The sequence below is a fragment of the Pelophylax lessonae genome (genome assembly GCF_965119305.1).
Source record: "Pelophylax lessonae genome assembly, chromosome: 2".
NCBI classification, from domain to species: Eukaryota; Metazoa; Chordata; class Amphibia; order Anura; family Ranidae; genus Pelophylax; species Pelophylax lessonae.
This window is the reverse complement of record NC_138769.1, coordinates 98,383,447-98,404,379: the sequence shown is the minus strand read 5'-3', so window position 1 is coordinate 98,404,379 and position 20,933 is coordinate 98,383,447. Positions and strand designations below refer to the sequence as shown.

General features: G+C 45.0%; 1 protein-coding gene across 7 annotated transcripts in view; it reads left to right on the top strand.

The window, feature by feature from the left end:
* The window catches only part of SYNJ1 (synaptojanin 1), a 241,674-nt gene that overhangs the window by 78,783 nt on the left and 141,958 nt on the right, over window positions 1-20,933 (top strand). For all 7 annotated transcript variants that reach the window (XM_082247651.1, XM_082247654.1, XM_082247652.1 and 4 more), the window contains exons 3-5: window positions 938-1,024; window positions 11,854-12,121; window positions 19,840-20,065. In XM_082247651.1, the coding sequence (XP_082103777.1) occupies window positions 938-1,024; window positions 11,854-12,121; window positions 19,840-20,065 (581 nt within the window). The remainder of the gene's footprint in view (window positions 1-937; window positions 1,025-11,853; window positions 12,122-19,839; window positions 20,066-20,933) is intronic.

The window sequence follows — 20,933 nt, the reverse complement described above, 5'->3', positions numbered from 1 at the left end:
GCCTCTTGTACAGGGTGGCCTAAAAGGGCCTGTTCTTGTGGTTTTTTTTTTTTTTTGTCTCTGTTAAAGCATATATAAAATTAACCCTTATCCAAAATCTTTGCACTTTCGAACATGTCTACCACATATGAAGGAGCGAGCCTTTTTGTCCACAGCCCTGAAAAAGAATGACGAGGCTGCAGGGACATAAGAGGCCGAACTTGACGGAGCTATGTACCATTGACGTCAAACTTTTATAGTTGGACTCTGCCCACTTGAAGACCAGGCCCTTTCTGACACTTTTTGTTTACAAGTAAAAATCTGTATTTTTTTGGCTAAAAAATAATTTGGAACCCCCAAAAATGTAAATGTTTTTTGTAGCAGAGACCCAAGAGTTGGTGGCGGCTTATGTCACACGGTATTGGCAATTAAAAAGATAGCTAACAAGTCACACTTTAAAACTGTGGAAGGGTGACAAACTACGATAATTAAAAATCTCCTAAGGCAATGCATTTTTACAGGTTTTGAGTTACTAAGGAGGCCTGGAGCTAGACGACGACCCCTCCCACCGTTTTCTAAAAGCAATCCAGTGGCTAATGAGCTGCTCAGGTCACTTTCAACAGAGAAATACTGGCAGAAAAAAAATAGTCACAGCCCTGCCACACTACTTCAAAACTTTAACGAATAATGTACATGTATTGTGGTCTTGAAGTGGCTATTATGGAGCTGTTCATATACAACTTGGATGCATGGCCTGCCAGCTTATACCATCTGAGCATACTGTATATGGATGTTTGGGCGTTTTTGACATAAGTAACAAGTAGATAGCAGAAATATAACCTGAGTGTTTGTTTCAAAAGCTGTAAAGGTAAAAATGTTACCTTTTTATGTTGTAGTGAGTGGACAAAATGGGTGTTATCAGTTTTAGTGACAACATTTCTTGGCTTTTGTTTTACAGCCTCGGCAGAAAAAGAAGCCATTAAGAGCAGATATACAAAAGTCATGGATGCCTATGGCCTGTTGGGAGTTCTGCGACTTAATCTTGGTAAGATTTTCTGAATGGCTGTCTTAGTTGACCTGTACTGAACATTTTAAAGCCTTATGTATGTTTGTGCTGAACTAATGCCATGCAGATATATAGTAAGAAGACTTGGGTGAGGAGGAAGAAGCCTCTGGTGTTCAGAAAATTGCAACTCCTGATGTAGGATTCCCGAAAACGTTAATTGAAAATGCAAATCTGTACATCAAGAAAAGTGTTTTGGGGGAACAACCCCCCCCCCCCCCGCCCTCTTCTTCAGAGCAGTTAGTGCATATACTGTATATTAGTAGGGTAGTTCCCAGGGCGATTTTCTAAATTTTGAACTCCAGGAGTTCTGGAGTTTGAAATTTAGAAATCGCTCTGGGAACCATCCCTACCCATAAGTACTCACTAACGGCTCTGAAGAGTTGGGAGTCTGTTCCCCTGAAAAGCGTTGCTTGATGTACATGTTTGCGTTTTCAATAAACATTTTGTGAACCCTGCATCAAGAGTAGCATTTTAATGGACACCGGGAACTTCTTCCTCCTCACCAAAGTCTCCTCACTGAAACAACCACATGGTCATACCAGAGAGGTAGCAGCCCAAGCCCGCAAGTGGGTCCACCACCACCGTTGGGCTCAACTCACTAGAAATAATGCCTTCCTCACTGCCCATGAAGCCACCTACCTATGACTAGTGACCGATCCTTGCAGTATCAGTATACAGGGAGAGGCAGAGAAAGTTCACATGTACTTTTTCATCCTTTTAACAGAGAAATCCTTGAAATAACTTCAGATCCAAAGGAACCCCTACTAATAATTACTATATCTACAGCTCATGGTGCATAGCATGATGGTCACTGAGGAGAATGCTCCTACACTTGTGGTCATTGGGAAGGATCCCCCTTTTTACAGATAGCTAAAAAGATCATTGATGGAAACGGTAATCTGGGGGGCAGATTACTTGTTCAATGAACCCCGAGCAACCTTGGGAGGAACCCTAGTTGAGAGAGGCTATTCTATAGTATTCTCCTTCACTCGTCCTCCAGCAGCTACATAAAAGGTTAGGTGGGGAGGGTTATAGAATCTGGGCCAGCACAGACAGTAATTAGAAACTCCCAGAGCAGGAGAGAGAGCTATACACCATGTAAATGAGGGAAGAGGCTGTGCTGGGGAATTGATTCAGTTGCTAAGGTTAATTTTCTAACAATTTCATGTAGGTACATTGCAAGTCAATTAAAAATTAAAAAAGTAAAAACTTCGCACAGCAAGCATTTCAAATACTAAAACGTTCACATATGTACATCCCTACAAGCAGGTAGTATTGAACATGCATGAAGAATGATACTTTGATGGAGCCTTCATATAAAGTTATCAATCCTCTGGTACAAGGAGGGCTCACCTTCCAGAATTTTTTGGACATGGGGGGCACGGGGGAAGCCTGCCAGCTGCTAAGTTACTAATCTAGGGCCTTACTCTAGAGTGGTTCTTAATATTGAATGCACTGTCTACTAAACTGGAGAATGCAGACCTACTGATAATTCTGGCATTTGTAAGTGTGCATGTTTGGTGATTAGGACTATTAAAAAAGTGTGCGTCAGTGCAGTGGCAACAAGTGATTAAATACAACTTGGTGCCATGCATATTGGTGTAAATGGCTGCAAGTGAATACGTGTGCATTAGTGCAGTGCCAGCAAGTAACTAAGTGTCCGTTGGTGCAGTGACAATAATAAATGTGTGTTGGTATGGTGGCTGTGAGTGAATAAGTGCATGTTGATGCAGTGGTGGCAAGTGAATACACATAAGTGTACTGGCAGCAAATTATAAAATGCATGTAATTGCAGTGGCGGGGCATAAATAGGTGCATGTGGGTACAAGTGAATAATTGCATGGCGATGTGGTGGTAAGTGGGTCTCACTGCCGTGGCAGTGGGTAAATAAATGTAGTGGTGAGCAAATAATTGTACATTGGCAGTGTGTGGGGGAATGTACATGATCCAAGCACAGTGGTGAGAGCAGTATTTTGGAAGAAGTGTGTAGGTGGTGAGGGGAGGAAGGTGGATAGGGTATAGGTTTGGGAACGTCATGATGCAGGAATGTTGGTGAGACAAGGGCATGCATGCAAGATAGGCTGACTTGTATGAGTATCCTTTTAATTCAGCTTCAGCAGTATTCTGTGGGGAAAATCATTTGATCCCCTGCATGTTTTGTAAGTTTGCCCACTTACAAAGAAATGAAGGGTCTATGATTTTTATCATAGGTATATTTTAAATGATAGAGACAGAATATCCATCAAAAATCCAGAAAAAACACAAGATCGAAATGTTGCTGTTCAGTGAGTAAAATAAGTATTTAATCCCCAAGCAAAACAAGACTTAGTACTTGATGGAGAAACACTTGTTGCCAAGCACAGAGGTAAGATGTTTCTTGTAGTTGGTTACAAGGTTTGCACACATCTCAGGAGGGATTTTGGTCCACTCTTCTTCACAGATCTTCTCTAAATCCTTAAGGCTTCTTGGCTGTCACATGGCAACTTGAAGTTTCAGCTCCCTCCATACATTTTTTATAGGATTAAGATCTGGAGACTGGCTAGGCCACTGCATGACCATAATGTGCATCTACGTGAGCCACTCCTTTGTTGCCATGGTGGTATGTTTTGGGTCATTGTCATGCTGAAAGACCCATTCACAACCCATCTTCAGTGTTCTGGGTGAGATTTTTAAATACGTGGCCCCGTCCGTTGGTCTCTCAGTGCGACAAAGTTGGCCTGTACCTTTAGCAGAGAAACAGCCCGAAGCATAATGTTTCCACCTCCATGCTTGACTGTAGAGATGGTGCTCTTAGGGTCATAGTCAGCATTTTTCTTCCTCCAAACACGGCGAGTTGAGTTAATGCCAAAGAGCTAAATTTAGGTCTCATCTGACCACTGCACTTTCTCCCAAACCTTCTCTAAATCATTTAGATGTTCACTGGCAAACTTTGGACAGGGCTGTACATGTGCCTTCTTGAGGAGGGGGACTTTGCGGGCGCTGCAGGAATTCAATCCATGGTGGTGTATTGTTACCAATAATTTGTTGGTTGACTGGTCCCAACTGCCTCGAGATCATTCTCTAGCTCCCGTGAAGTTCCAGGCTGATCCCTCACTTTTTCTCATGATCATCCTTACCCCATGGGGCGAAATCTTGCATGGAGCTCCAGACCAAGGTTATTTTTTATTTCTTCCATTTGCAAACTATCGCTCCAGCAGTTGTCTCCTTTTCACCAAGCTTCTTGGTAATGGTTTTGTAGCTCATTTCAGCCTTGTGCAGGTCTACAATCTTGTCCCTGACGTCCTTTGACAGCTCTTTGGTCTTGCCCATGATGGTGATGTTTGAATGGAAGAAATAGATTCTGTGGTCAGGTATCTTTTATACACATAACGAGTTGTCTTTAGGAGCACCTTCTTAAATTGACAGAACTAATCTGTGTACCACAGGAGCACATACTGTGGCTAGTCTGTTGGAGCCCGAATTGTTCTTGGTTGGTAGGGGATCAAATACTTATTTCTCTATCGCTCATTGACAGACGTAGTCCTCGGTGATACAGCACCTTCGGGTTATGTTGCCTCCACAGGAGCAGGACTAGACAGGAAATTAAAATGCTCTGGCCACACCCTAGGGGCAGTCCCAGAGGGTATATCCTCTCTCTCTCTGCCTCAGCAAATCAGTTATTTTCTGTCTAGTTAGGAGTAAAGACCTAGATACCTTGCTGGGATCTTCGGTCCTGGCAAGATTTTTTTCTTAAAAAGATTTTTTAGACAGCTTTTTTCTCCAGTGTTCCTGTGAGATCTTCAAGCAAGAAAGCTGAACTGGGCGACGGGCTGGATGTTGAGATCCGGTGGTCACCCCAGTTCAGCCTACGAGCGCGTGCAGGCCATAGCTCCGCGCTGGGTCGGCCGCGACAAAGTCCCATTAAGGGACTGACCCCGCGAGTTAAACGTCTCGCTGAAACGCCAAAGACCATGAGTCACGGCGTCCGTATTGGTCGACAGCCCTCCCGCCCCGGTGGAGAGGGGTACTGTCAGGAGTTGGTGCCCGCCTGGTTCCGGTATGGTGAGTAGTATGTTCCCCCTTTTCCCCCTGACGGGTCTTGTGGTGAACGCGGGCCCCTCTCTGTATGGTAAGATAGAGTCCCCCTCTATCCTATAACATGGCACAGATCCCCCTACTTTGAGTGTGATTTTATGTGCAAAAAGCCAGGAGGCTTGGTTTGGGAGCTAACAATCTAATTGTATACATGTTTAAAAGATTGTAATCAGTGGCAGTCTGGGAATCTTACTGTGATAAGAATAAGGTACCTACCAGTCAGAAGCCACGGACATGTAGACTGCCTTCCTAGTCAAATCTCCAGCTATAGCAGGCCTTCCGAACGGCCATGAGGTCCGCCAGGGCCGGTACCGCCAACCACGCCAAAAATCCCCATGCAGAGATAGTGTTTGTGTGCCCTGCAGCACACCGCTATTCGGTACAGGCCGCCGCCATTTTTTTTGCTGGATTGCACGAGCCGCCATTTTGGCGTAGCCTCGTGTCTCCAGCATGGGGGCGGCCATGTTTGAGGTGATCCAAACACCTCGTGGAGCTAGGGGAGGCGCCGGAAGGCGTGCAGAGAGGCGGAGCCGCCTCTTTTCTTCCTGGGCAGCCAGCCAAAAGACTTCCTGTTTGTCAAGACAGCGCTGTAACCTGTTGCAGTTAAACTCTGAGCATCAAGTGGTGAGCCTGGGGGTCTATCTCTCTCTCTCTCTCGATCGATAGGGATCCCTAGCAGGTAACACTAAGGGGCTTTTGTGGCGCTGGGGGTCTGAAAAAAAAAAAAAAAAAAGTTTTTTATTTTTGAATTATATTATCCGGGAAGTTACTGGAATAATCATGGACCCTGCCACACAAATTCCCCCACCTGTTTCCCTCGAGGGGGCCACGGGACCCGCCGGTGCACAGAGTGTAGAGGCATTTACAGCAATTTTGGAGTCTATGGTGGCTCGGGTGGAGGCGGCCTGTCAGGGACGAGGGTCAAGGAAGCGACCCCCGCCTACCCCTATATTATCTGACACCTCTGACTCAGATTCAGAGATGGTCACTGCAGTTGCAGGTCCCTCTGCAAGGGCTGTTACCTCAGGTAAAGCTCCCTCAGACAGTGAGGAGGACGTTTCTTCTCCTGCTATAATTCAGGAAGAAGCATTGGTGGACGCACTAGTTGTGGCAGTGCAGGAAACCTTAAAACTTGAGGTTTTACCGGCAGAAGCAACTGATACAGAGATTCCTTTTGGTACTAACAAGCCCATCAAAACGGTGAAGGTTTTTCCTGTACCCAAGTGCTTTGGTAATAAGATTAAAGGAGAATGCATTCTAAACGTACCTTTAATATTTCCAAGCGTATTGCTAGATGCTATCCGTTTGAGGAATCCATCATTAAGAAATGGACGGTACCACCAGTGGTGGATCCACCTATTTCCAGGCTGAATAAAGCCACGGTTATCCCAGTGGAGGACACTTCGTCCTTTAAGGATCCGGTGGATCGAAAGATGGAAGCAGAGTCCCGCACTATCTTCTCTCTGATAGGGTCAGCATTTAGACCAGTAATTGTTATTGGTCTAGTTTCCCAGACACTTACGGAATGGGCGAGATTGGTACGCCAAGACCTTAGGGGAAAAGATATTCCCCAGGAAACATCTGATTTGATGGAACAGATTATACAAGGGCTACAGTTTATCTGTGACGCAGCCTTGGACACTACTCCCCTATTAGGGCATGCATCTATGTCAGCGGTAATCCTCAGACGTGTGCTGTGGTTAAAATGCTGGTCAGCTGACCTAGGTTCCAAAAAGACCTTAACGAATCTCCCCTTTCAGGGGAATCGTCTATTTGGGGCCACCCTAGATGAAATCATTAAGGATGCCACTGGGGCCAAGAGCACTTTTTTGCCACAGGCTGCTAAAGCTAAGGGACCTCGCAACAAGCGAGGACCTTTCTTTACCGCCCATAAAGGGTTCGCACGCCCGGCTGGAACAAGCGGGAAAGGCAAGACTCCTCCAGGAGGGTTCAAGAAAGGCTGGTCGGACAAACAGAGGACCAACTCAGCCAAACCCGAAGCAAAGGAGTACACAGCCTGAAGGTGCGCCCCCACCCGGTTTGAGGGTGGGGGGACGTTTTCACCGGTATTCAGGACATTAGATCGAGCATCAACTACTACTACCGGTGCGATTCTTCCCTTCCAACATTTAAGTACTACAGGGAGCGGTAGTCACCGTTCCCTGAATAGATCTTTTCCTTTACCTTTTCCTAAGATTAGTCTCAATTCCCCACAGGAATCGGATCTGGTTGACCAGACAGGCCAAGAAGCCTCTAGCCGGGTGACTTCGGTCCCTGAGGTTCAACCAGAAAAGATCACCCTTCCTGATAGCAATCGGGTATCTGATAAATGTGTGGGAACAGAAAACGACCAGACTTTCTCGGATGGTCGGGGCCAGATAGCTCTAGGGACGCCTGGTTCAGATCCAGTCAGCATCAGTGGTCCTAGAAATTCTAGGCTGGCCTCGTCAAGCCGGCCTGGCCGACTTGGACAGGCTAGTCGCAGATGTTCCGTGGGAACTTCGTCTCAGGGAGTGTCTGTGGTCTCAAGGACCAATTTACCATCGTGCTTTACAGTCGCTGGTTTTAATGGCCTGGCCATTGAGACCCAAGTACTGAAGGACAGAGGTTTGTCAGCTTCAGTCATTCCTACCCTTATTAAAGCAAGGAAAGCGACTTACAGCAAGGTCTATTATCACACATGGAAGACTTATATTGCGTGGTGCGAATCTTTAGGATTTCCTCCACGTACCTATTCGGTGACTCGAATATTGGCTTTTTTGCAACAAGGGGTTGAGCAGAAGCTAGCCTTGAGCACCATCAAGGGTCAAGTTTCAGCATTAGCAATCTTCTTTCAGAAACCTTTAGCTACCAAGTCCTTGGTGCGGAATTTCATCCAGGGGGTGCGGCACCTGGCTCCACCAGTCCGCGCGCCCTTACCGCCCTGGGATCTTAATTTAGTTTTGTCGGTTCTACAGAAACCTCCCTTTGAAAACATCAGGGAAATTCCCTTGCTTACTTTATCCCAGAAGGTGGCCTTCTTGGTGGCTATCACTTCTGCTCGCAGGGTGTCAGAACTGGCTGCATTATCATGCCAGTCCCCATACCTAATGATTCATAGGGATAAGGTAGTACTTCATCCTAAGCCATCCTTTCTTCCTAAGGTGGTTTCAGATTTTCATCTGAATGAAGATATTGTACTACCTTCCTTGTGTCCTCAGCCCAAGCATCATCGGGAACATGCGTTGCATTCCTTGGATGTGGTTCGGGCAATCAGAATATACCTGAAAGCTACGGAATCGTTCCGTAAGACGGATTCACTTTTTGTGATCACGGATGGCCCCAGAAAGGGTTTGCCTGCATCTGCCGCGACCATTGCCAAATGGATTAGACAGACGGTGGTACAGGCTTATTCTATTAAGGGTCAGAGTCCTCCGTTCCCTGTTAGGGCGCACTCCACTCGAGCGCTCAGTACTTCCTGGGCCTTTCGCCATCAGGCGTCAGTGGTCCAGGTATGTAAGGCGGCCACCTGGTCGTCGGTACATACCTTTACAAAATTCTATAAAATTGATGTGACGGCATCGGCGGATGCCTCATTTGGCCGCAAGGTTTTGCAGGCCGCAATTTGAGGAGACCGGTGGTCTACCTCGAGAGTTTTTTTCTGTTTGAAAAATGTCTTTTTTGTTGAGTCTCATCATTAAGGATGAGCATTGTAAACTTCTAGTTGGCACCGGTTGGGCCTTCTAGATTGGGATTTGATTTCCATTTTCCCACCCCTCATTTGTGATACTGCTCTGGGACGTCCCGAAGGTGCTGTATCACCGAGGACTACGTCTGTCAATGAGCGATAGAGAAAAATGGATTTTTGTAAAATCTTACCGTAAAATCCTTTTCTCTTAGCTCATTGACAGACGTAGTCCCCGCCCCTCTGTTTTTGAGTTGGGTTGGGTTAAAATCTCTAAAGACTGCTTTTTGACATAACTGATTTGCTGAGGCAGAGAGAGAGAGGATATACCCTCTGGGACTGCCCCTAGGGTGTGGCCAGAGCATTTTAATTTCCTGTCTAGTCCTGCTCCTGTGGAGGCAACATAACCCGAAGGTGCTGTATCACCGAGGACTACGTCTGTCAATGAGCTAAGAGAAAAGGATTTTACGGTAAGATTTTACAAAAATCCATTTTTTATTCACTGAACAGCAACTCAATTTATAATATTTGTATCATGTAATTTTTCTGGATTTTGGGTTGATATTCTGTCTCTATCATTTAAAATTCACCTATGATAAAAATTTGAGACCCTTCATTTCTTTGTAAGTGGGCAAACTTACAAAATCTGTAGGTGATCAAATAATTATTTCCCCCTTTATACTGTACATATTTAAGTCTGAAATGTGTCTGACTTTTGCAGCAAGTAATTATACGACAGCTCCTGTTATTCAAGGATAGGCTTAGAAGGGGTAAATAAGGTCTGATCACTCCAGGCACAAAAAGTTTCCTTTAAATTGGACTATTTTACCTGCCTTCCGGTGTCCTTTCATCTAGGATGGTCATACAAACTGAATGATAAAACATATCTAAAACAAAAACTTAATCTATTGCAGTTTACTAGCCCTTTGATGTTGTTGGCCACAGTCTTTTTTTTTTTTTTTTTTTTTAGGCTAAGAATACTTTCAGCAAGTACAGAAATGACCTGTTGATCTTGCCAGAAATGCTCCATCCTTTTCACTTCCTGAGAGCTTAAAAGAAAGCACACACAACCTTATGCTTCTGCTTGCCCAATGAATACTTGTGTAAACTACTAATCCCATCAGCCTCAGTGGGGTTCCTGGAGCCATTAATAAGTCGCCTCTGTTCAGAGTATATTGTAGGAGAGGAAAATTAGGACAGTGTAAGATAAAGCTTAGGTTCCCTTTTTTACAAAAATAATCTCTCATTATTATTAGCAGATGGTTGGACTATTGCAGCCCCAGGGAACCCCTACTAGTAATTATTATATCTACAGATCATGGTACATAGCTAAAGGGTCAACGAAGAGAATGCTTCTACACTTGTGTTTATTAGAAAGGATTCCCCCTAAGGCTCTATTCAAACTTGTATGACTCCATAGTTGGAGTGCAACTTTGATACAACTTTGGATGGGTGCAACATGGATATGGCTTTGACCATCGATAATGGACAGCTGTTGCACAACTGTTGCATTGTATAACATTCAGGTACGACTTTCATTCAAATTTTGATGGTTAACATTGTTGCCTGTGGCAAGTTGCATGAAAGTCGAGCCAAAGTAGCACATGAACTACTTTTGAAGTCGCTGCAACTTTAACCACTTTTAGCCCCGGAAGATTTTACCCCCTTCCTGACCAGGGCCTATTTTGCGATTCGGCACTGCGTGATTTTAACGGACAATTGCGCGGTCGTGCAATGCTGTACTCAACGAATTTGTCGTCCTTTTTTCCCACAAACATAGCTTTCTTTTGGTGGTATTTGATCACCTGTGCGATTTTTTTTGATCATGCGCTATAAACAAAAAAAGAGCGTCAATTTTGCAAAAATAACAATATTTTTCACATTTTTTTTATATGAAATCCCCCCCCCCCCCCAAAAAAATTTAAAAATCAAAATTTTTTTAACATTTTCGGCCAATTTGTTTTATGCTACATATGTTTGGTAAAAAAAAAAATCGCAAAAAGCGTATTTTGATTGGTTTGCGCAAAAGTTATCGCGTTTACTAACAAAGGGAAAGATTTTTGTCATTTTTGTTGGTTTTTTTTTTAACGCGTAATGGCGGCGATCTGCGATTTTTTTTTTTTTTTTTTTTTTTTTTTTTTTTTTTTTTTGCGGTACTGCCACATTGCGGCGGACAGATCGGACCCTTGACTGACATTTTTGACACTTTTGGAGTTACCAGTGACATTTCTACAGTAATCAGTGCTATACATATGCACTGTTACTGTAAAATTACACTGGCAGTGAAGGGGTTAACTTTTTTTGAGAGGGAGGGGCTATGTTTGTCCCTAGGGGCGTGATTCTAACTGTGATTGGCTGTGGCTTGAGATGTATGAACAGTGATCAACGGTTCTACATAGTAGAACCGTATGATCACCATTCATACACCGGGGAGAATGACAGACGGCTTGTTTACATTAGCCGCCTGCCTTTCTCCCTCTCCACCGACGATCGCAAGTGACCGGCGGACGATCGGGTCCGCCGGTCACACGCGCGGGGGGGAGTGGGAGCGTGCCTCCGGGGGCGCGCGCGCTCTCTCCCTAGACCCTCACAGGCTAGCAACGTAGTACTACGTCGCTCTGCCTGTGAGGGGCTGACCGCCGCAGTAAATATACTGTGAGCAGTCGGCAAGTGGTTAAGGTGCTTGTATATGAATGGTTATCATTGGAAAACAAGGGGAAAGACTTTTCGTGTGATTTTGATGTCCAACGTTGCATGATAAGTCGCACATGTGGGAATGAAGCCTTACAGATGACTAGAACGATCATTGGTGTAAGCGGTAATCTAAGGGGCTCCTTGTTCAAGGAACCCCCAAGCAACCTTGGGATTAGGTGAGAAGCTGTTCTATTCTTCCTCCAGCAGCTACATAAAAGGTTGGGAAGGGAGGGGTATAGAAGCTGGGCCATGAAACCATTCATGGCGAATAAACATTTTACAAAGTATTTCAAATACTTGAGATTTTATGCTTTTACCTGCAGCTTTTTAAGTTGGTGACTGGGTCTCTTTACATAATGGATGTCATTTCTTCCAGGGGAGACAATGTCCCATTATCTGGTGGTGGTCACAGGCTGTATGTCAGTAGGAAAGATTCAAGACTCTGAAGTCTTTCGTGTCACCTCCACGGAGTTCATCTCCCTAAGAATCGATCCTGCGGAAGAAGATCGGATGTCTGAGGTCCGCAAGGTGCTGAACTCCGGCAGTTTCTACTTTGCCTGGTCTGCTACGGGTGTCAGTCTGGACCTCAGCCTCAATGCCCACCGCAGCACACAGGACCAGAGGACAGACAACCGATTTTTCTGGTAGGTTCATCTGTGGTATTGTGTTTACTCTTTTAGCCTTATTGGAGAATTGCATGTCAAGAAACAAATGTGGAAGCGGCCATTGCAGGCGTGATTTGGAAGGTGCATGTTCCAATGCTGACATTCATAGTCTTCCCTTACTATTTGGCAAGTTAGTGGACCTGGACGGGCATGTGTATATTAGGTGTCAGGACATGTGATATGCACACGCGTGTTCCAGTCCAGTGAATAAGGTTGCATCTTCAAGTGTACTTTGGTAGTGGCAGTTCCCGTGTTGATCTTTACAGCATACCCTTTCATGAAGGAAACCGGGAGGATGCCATTGTTGATCTGGCTGAAAATTACTAGGCTGCCACTGACATCAATACTTTAAGTTGCTAACCTAGAATAAGAATTCAGCAATTAAAATCAAAGTGGAGTTGGAGCCCCAGATCTGCATGCTTGTACAGGGCCAGCGACACAAAGTATTAAAGATTTTGGATAAGCATAACAGCCAGGAACCTGTCATCCATCTCCGATACTACGAACATGTTAAAAATCTGTCTTTTTTTTTTTTTTTATATATATATATTGAAATGTACCTAAAATTGAAAATTTTTTGTTGGGCAATGGAGTGCCGGTTCACACTACCGCGGCACGACTTCGGGGGCGAACCTGTGAAGTCATGTGCATCGCGACCTCGGCGCGACTTGCACGGACTTCACATAATGGAAGTCGCTCTGACGTCGCCCCGAAGTAGTACAGGACCCTTTTTCTAATTCGGAGCGACTTGTGTCGCTCCTATTAGAACGGGTCCTGTAGCGGTCAATGGACCTCGAGGGAGCGCGACTTGTCAGGCTGACAAGTCGCCTGACAAGTCGCGCTAGTGTGAACCGACTCTAAATAAGAGATTAACTTGTTACATTGGCTAACATTTTTGATTGAGACCCCATTCTCATTTGTGGATTGGGCTGTGTGAGATTTACATGCAGGAACCCTAGCTGGGGTTTATGGCAATTTAGCTGTGGGAAGCAGTCCAATAATAAAGCAATGGGAGGCTAACAACTCCTGCAGATTATTATTTTTATTATTATTACACAGGATTTATATAGTGCCAACAGTTTCTAAACCACAAGCTGAAAAGGTTGATAATCAAACAACAATCGTATTAACCGAGGCAAGGACTCCACAGAGAGAGATATCATTTTGCCCCTGTACAGATTAGTAAGACCTCATCTGGAATATGCAGTTCTGTTTTGGGCACCAGTTCTCAAAAAGGATATCAGGGAACTGGAGAAAGTACAGAGAAGGGCAACCAAACTGATAAGAGGCATGGAGGAGCTCAGCTATGAGAAAAGATTAGAGGAACTGAATTTATTCTCTCTTGAGAAGAGGCGATTAAGGGGAGGGGGGGGGGGGGTATGATCACCATACGGTGTCCATATAGTGAACTTGGTGTTGAGTTGTTCACTTTAAGGTCAACACAGAGGACAAGGGGGCACTCTTTACATCTAGAGGAAAACAGATTTTGTCTCCAAATTCTGTGCAGTAAGAAAAGTGAATGCAATTATATTGTGTGTTAGGGACCAGCTCAGTGGATGGTGTGTCGGAAATTGTTCCTCAGAGGGAGTAACGTGGCCAACATCTGATCTGAGGCTAAGTTTTTTCCTATAGGAGTGGTCCACGTGGTAGTAAGGAGACCATTCCATCTCGTGAGTTATTAAGGGGAAGGCTGGTGGGGACAAGATCAAACCTTGGCCTTGGCCTGGAATGGTAGAGGAACACCCTAAAGCAGTGGTCCTCAAATCCGGTCCTCAGGGCCCACTAACAGGCCAGATTTTAAGTATTACCTTGGGGAGATGCACACTTAGAGTACTGCAATCACTGAGCAGCAAATTATATCACCTGGGATGTATTTCAGTTATCTTGCAAACCTGGATCAATAAATAGAAAAAACAGTGCAGCGCTAATGTTTGCTGAAAATCCCTAATAGATGGATGAAACAGTAGGTAGAAATGGGAGGGGGGTGGGTCTAGGGATGATAGTCCATGATCAGTGTGGTATCCCGATAAGAGAAATCCAGAGGAGCCAGGTGCAGAAAGAAGTCACACACACCCTCCACCTTCCAGAGTGGCCTCTCACCTCAAGACTCTTAAATGCAGGCACAGCAAAACACTTCTTAAGGATAGAAATCCACAGACTCCAGCCTCAAACCTCTCCTTCCATAGACCAAAGGACATCAGTGGAATGATTCCCCAGGTAGGCTAGGCGCTTCCCAAGCTCATATATGGAGATCTTGTGTGAATCACTCCAGTATCCAAGATAACATAAGAGAAGAAATGCCCAAAATAGTGTAATACTGACTGGTTTATTAAACACAAGCATAACAAAAAAGTGGCCTCTTACTTGGATCCAGAATAATGTGCATCAAAACAATTAGATAAGCAATCCGGCCGGAACAGCGAGACAGTAAAGCTGGCTCCGTCTCGGTCGGTGTCTTCCGTGTCAGCGGGTGACGTCAGACGCTTCCTCCTCCCTCCGCACGCGTATCGCCTCCGTGGGTGGAGGCTTCGTCAGCGGTATCACCGCTGACGAAGCCTCCACCCACGGAGGCGATACGCGTGCGGAGGGAGGAGGAAGCGTCTGACGTCACCCGCTGACACGGAAGACACCGACCGAGACGGAGCCAGCTTTACTGTCTCGCTGTTCCGGCCGGATTGCTTATCTAATTGTTTTGATGCACATTATTCTGGATCCAAGTAAGAGGCCACTTTTTTGTTATGCTTGTGTTTAATAAACCAGTCAGTATTACACTATTTTGGGCATTTCTTCTCTTATGTTATCTTGGATACTGGAGTGATTCACACAAGATCTCCATATATGAGCTTGGGAAGCGCCTAGCCTACCTGGGGAATCATTCCACTGATGTCCTTTGGTCTATGGAAGGAGAGGTTTGAGGCTGGAGTCTGTGGATTTCTATCCTTAAGAAGTGTTTTGCTGTGCCTGCATTTAAGAGTCTTGAGGTGAGAGGCCACTCTGGAAGGTGGAGGGTGTGTGTGACTTCTTTCTGCACCTGGCTCCTCTGGATTTCTCTTATCGGGATACCACACTGATCATGGACTATCATCCCTAGACCCACCCCCCTCCCATTTCTACCTACTGTTTCATCCATCTATTAGGGATTTTCAGCAAACATTAGCGCTGCACTGTTTTTTCTATTTATTGATCCAGTTTGTGAGGTTGTGTTACTGAACCTTGTAGTGTCCAGCAGCTGTTAGATTTGTTTTGAGCGCTGATATTTTTATATCACTATATCTTGCAAACCTGGCCTGTTACTGGGCCCTGAGGACCAGGGATGAGGACCACTGCTAAAGGATGGAATCGTTCTAAAGGAGGAAAAGGAATGTGTATCAAGAATGGATGTGGTACAGCAGGGGGTGAAGAGGAGTGAGAAGGGGAAGGGGAGGGGTATGGGGGGTTCCCAGAGAGAGTCCCAGCCAGGATTGCTGGTCAATAGTAGTAGTGCCAACAGTTTGCACAGCGCTTTACAACATGAAGGCAGACAGTACAGTTACAATGCAATTCATTGCAGGAGTAATCAGAGGGTCCTGCTCCTAATTGCAACTGCTTGGGTGTCATCAATTAATGAAGTGATTACCTGCAAGCAGTGTTAATTTGGTCAACTAAAATATTTTCGTAGAAGAAATTAACACAATTTTAGTCAACTAAAATAAGACCTAAAACTAAATGGAAATCAGTAAATTTTGGTAGACTAAAATCATTTTAATCGACTGAAATGGAATGGGTTTAGTTAAATTGTAATGCATTATTTAAGCATTTCTGTAGAATTTCTAAACTCATTATCTACTCCTGGAGTAAAAAAAAAAATCGAATCTCCTATTATTTATGGTATTAAGGTTTGAACATGCACTACAGACACAGATTTAGCCGTTGTGATATATGTTATACATCACAACTAAAATGTACAGGAGATTTTAGTCGACTAAAATATGACTAAATTTAGATTACTAAAATAATAACCCCGTGCACACCAGTGTGATTTCCTCATGTGATTTGATAGTTCTAAATTGCATGACAAGTCGCAACCCGTTCTCGGCAATGGAACCATTGAAATGGCTGCAACTCATATCGCAGCGACTTTGAAAAAGGTTCCTGCACTACTTTTTTCCGATTTAATTGTGACTTGCGTAGACTTTTGTTGTATGAAGTTGCAAGCTGCAATAAAATTGGCAGTGCAAATCGCACTGATGTGCAGCTTTTAAATCGCACTGAAGTAGTGCAATTTCGAAGCCGCACTGATGTAAACAGAGGCTAAAACTAAAATGGCATTTTAGTCAAGACTGATGATTCCTAGGAGCTGAACGTCATCGCTCCCAGCAATCAATTCGCCTGCACCGGCCCCGACGTCAGTTCAGTGCAGGCGCCATCATACCTTGCTAAACAGCTCCTGGGCATGCCCAGAAGCTGTGCAGGGATGACGCTGTGGCACTGGAAGTTACGGCGGGGCCGGTGCAGTGCATCGTGGGATCGAAGAAGACGGAAGAGGACACAGAAGAGGATCGCGCTGGCTTCAAGCTGCCCACACCTGAGATGGCAGCGCTGGAGAAAACTTTTTCAAGGTAAGTATTTCTTCTTGCAGGTAAGTGCAACCCGGGACAGATCAGAGGCTAGCCATTGTGGAATGCACTAGCCCTGACTGTCCCGGGGGTATTTTTATTAAAAAAAGCTTTCCCAGGGTGGAACTCCGCTTTAAAGTAGATACAAACCCTAAATCATTTAAATTAATTTGGACTGTGTATCATAAACAATTGCCATTAAAAAAAAAAGTCTTCACCTTTTTTATGTTGTTTTTTTGTTACATCACAAGCATTCCAGTGGTAGCTGTATTCTGTATTGCTATTCTCAGAGTGGGTTTCCTAATAATGACAACATCGGACCATGCCTACATAATTGGTGATAAAATGGTCATTTGTAGTCTTCGTTGGAAGCCACCTGGATGACACGGCAGAAGTATAACTAATGCAGTGCCACCCTTTAATAGGAAGTGCCTGAAAAGGGGACTCTTATGGCAGGATCATCAGGTAAACTGCAGTTTTAAAAGTGATGCAAATTGCTTTTGCAATTAACATGTTGAAGTTTAGTTTAGTGGATGGGTTTTCTTACAGTATACCCAAATAAAAGTGAGAGTTTAACCCAAATCCAGTTCAGTTTTGAGTGATGTAGGGCTGGATCCTATTCTTGGCCATTGAATCTGGGGCTTGGTTGTACGCTGAGCTGTCTAGGGTCTGGTATTGCTATGTAGAATTCTCTGGGGGGGAAATCCTGTTTTTTTCCTTAAGGGCTCATTCACACATGCTTTTCTCTTTGAAGAGCTATCCACGTTCATATTGCTCTTCAGGGAGCAATTGACAGGCAGTAAGGAGAATTTCAAAACAAATTTGGTTTATAAGAATGAAATCCCATCAAAAACAAATGACAGTAGCGCAATAATGGTGTTACCCCCTTTACCACAAAAAGAGTATGAATGGAAAAATGGACCAAAGAATGATAAATATATAATTTAAAATCAAACTAAAATAGTCCTAAAAGTCCATCAGCTGAAATTTAAAACACTGTGCGTTTCAGTCCGGGAGTCTTGATGGGTGTGATGTTAAACAGAGTCACCCCACAATCCACCACCACTGTGCCAGGAGTAAGGTAGAAGTTAACACTCACCAGAAAGGTATGCTTATTCTCATTCTCTCATGAACAAGTTTGCATCGCATGAAAAACCAAGGCTCCAAAAACATCACCCTTCAATCTCCAAATCGAGGCAGGCAAGACTCCGGTACATGTGGAAGATCAATAAATAGCCTCCACTAGTGCAATAACATATATACTTCTTTATTGTAGCAAAAATACAGACAATGCACTCACTTGTAGAACTGAAATTAAACGCACATCACATAGATAGGTGAGATAGGCAACCTTTGGACCGAGATCAAAGCTCCACGCCAGACCGGGTACCACTGGATACTCCTACAACATTGTTATGGTTGATGAGAACGCCGTCTGGCCACGCCCGATGCGTTTCGTCACTTCCACCTACTTTACACCTTGTAACCCGCACTAGCGTGCTGAAACCAGGCGTATAGCACATAGCGGGTGAGCAGCCCCAGTTACTTGAAAGGGTTGCAGTCAGTAGATGGTAGCACCCACTAAAAAGGATGGGGGCAATAAGTCCTGCCACGGCTGCCAGGTAAAACATGATGCCCACAAAATGTTTACTCCTTCGGCCACTGCCTCTGCAGCTAAAGGGGGAGCCGTAGGAGACAGATTAAAAAAAGCAGAGTTTTACCGTCCCCCCTAACTGCTAGTGGGAGTGAGTGTGACAAAAGCCTCCCTCGTGTAGACCTCTAAAGACCTTGAGACTGCTACAGTGTACTACTATACTGGATGTGAAGTCAGCAGCCCCAGCAGACTCAAAGCTGTCACTTTATCTTATGCTTGCGCCTCCGGGCTCTTTTAAGATGTTTGATGCCGCGGGGCTTAAGAGCACGTGACCCAAAAACTCCTGATCGCAAGCATCGATCGGGAGCTTTCAGTTAGGCGCCGGGAGTGCGCTCCGCACGCATCCTCGGCACAGCTATATGGACAGCAATTCACTCCCATATGGGGCCCCTCGACGCCAAGGACCAGTCGCCGAGACACCGCATATTTGTTTGTTGCCGGCGGCCAGGGGTTAAAGTTGAACTATATGGGATTACAGTGCAGTACACAGAAAGGTACAAAAATACAGGAATTCTGACCAGATAAACAGGATTTTTCTGTACTTCTCTTTAAAGAAAAAAAAATTGAATGCAGCCACCACACCCAAGGACCGGTAAAGCTGCAATATATTCCATTTCTGTTCTTGGGTTTAGCCAGGGCTTTTTCTCAGCTGGAATTTGGTGGAATCACCTTTGGCTCAGGCCCTCTGCTCACTACTTACCGCTATCACTCATAAACACACAGGTCTGGCTTCCTGTGTTTTCCAAGTGCAGGATGGAGACAAAAGAGATGCCGGTGCCTGGGGTGCAGTGGGAATGCTGACACCCTCACTGGATGATCTCCCTGTGAGAGAGGTTACGCCATCTACAGTGTTAGGGGAGGTACTAGAAAAGAAGAGTGATAAAAGTGAGATGTGGATGGGAGATGCAGAACTAAGCAGCTGTGGAAGAAGGCTGAACTCTGCACTCTGTGTGTAGTGCACCCCTGAACTCTGCACTCTGTGTGTAGTGCACCCCTGAACTCTGCACTCTGTGTGTAGTGCACCCCTGAACTCTGCACTCTGTGTGTAGCGCACCCCTGAACTCTGCACTCTGTGTGTAGTGCACCCCTGAACTCTGTACGCAGCACACCCCTGAACTCTGTAGTCTGTACATAATGCACTCCTGGTATTTGATGCCCCTTTGAGACCCTCCCACTGTTAGTGAAATGTTGACCAGTTTGTTTGTTTGTTTTTTTGGGGGGGGGGGGGTCGTGGTTGAGTTCCTGCACCTTTTTTCTGAGAAAAAGAAAGCCCTGGGTTTAGCTATACAGAGTAGAACTACAGGGATTTCCTCTCACTTCCTGTTTTGGCTATGAGACAGGAAGTGAGGGTAAATCTCCCTAATGGGAAAAAATGTTCTGCCTATAGGCCTTTTTTTTAAACTAGTTATTGTAAAAAATAAATCCTTTGTAATCTGTCTGTCCCCTAGGAATCAGTCTCTGCACTTACACCTGAAGCATTATGGAGTGAACTGTGACGACTGGCTCCTGCGTCTTATGTGTGGGGGAGTGGAGATCAGGACCATTTATGCAGCACATAAGCAGGCCAAGGCTTGTATTATTTCCCGCCTGAGCTGTGAGCGCGCAGGGACAAGGTTCAACGTACGGGGCACCAATGATAATGGCCAGGTGGCCAACTTTGTGGAAACAGAACAGGTGAGACGCCAGCGGTTTCTGTTGTGATGTGCCTTATACTGCCCCACCCTGTATGACAGAATTACAGGAAGCATGGAGCCTGCTATTAATGACCTCTTTCCTCAAAAAATGCTAGTCTTCTGGCTGTCCAGTGATCTCTTTCCCAGAAAACTAGAAGTTCTGACCTGTTTCAGGCTCTCTTGGGCCGCATGCTTGTTCCTGTTCAGTGACTCGGAAAAAACTGAGGCCATTTACGGACAATGTCCCCCCCCCCCCAAAGGAACCTGCATTCTACTTGCTACAGCATAACACTTTCCCCAGGAAGGTATGCAAGAGATCTAGACCACCTCGTTTAATGAATGCTGCCAAAAGTTGCATTCCATACATATCACTGCATGGATAGCTAAGTCAAGTTAGTGATTGTAAACTTTTTTTTTTTTTTTTTTTTTTTTTTTAATTACAAACATGTCATACATATTTTTTTTGTGGTTTTTGCACAGTGCAACCTCAATCCCCCACTTCTAGGGTCCCCCACTGGTGCTCTTGGCTCCTCCCCTCTGCTCCATGCCCCCATAGCAAGCTGCTTGCTCTAGGGGCAATTGTGCATGCTCGCTCCCGAGCTGGCTTTGTGTGTTCATCACTGGATCTAGATAATTTTTTTTTTATTTACCCTAATGCAGAAAATGATTAAAGCGGAGCTCCACCCAAAAGGGGAAGCTCCGCTTGTTCAGGCCCTCCACTGCCACATTTGGCACTCTTTGAGGGAGCGGGCACCTGGTTTTGACAGGTATCCACTCCCACTTTTTAGGTACGATCGCTACAGCGATCTACTAGTATACTAGTATATCTGCCCCCCTGCTGCTTTCTGGGACACACACAGGTCCCAGAA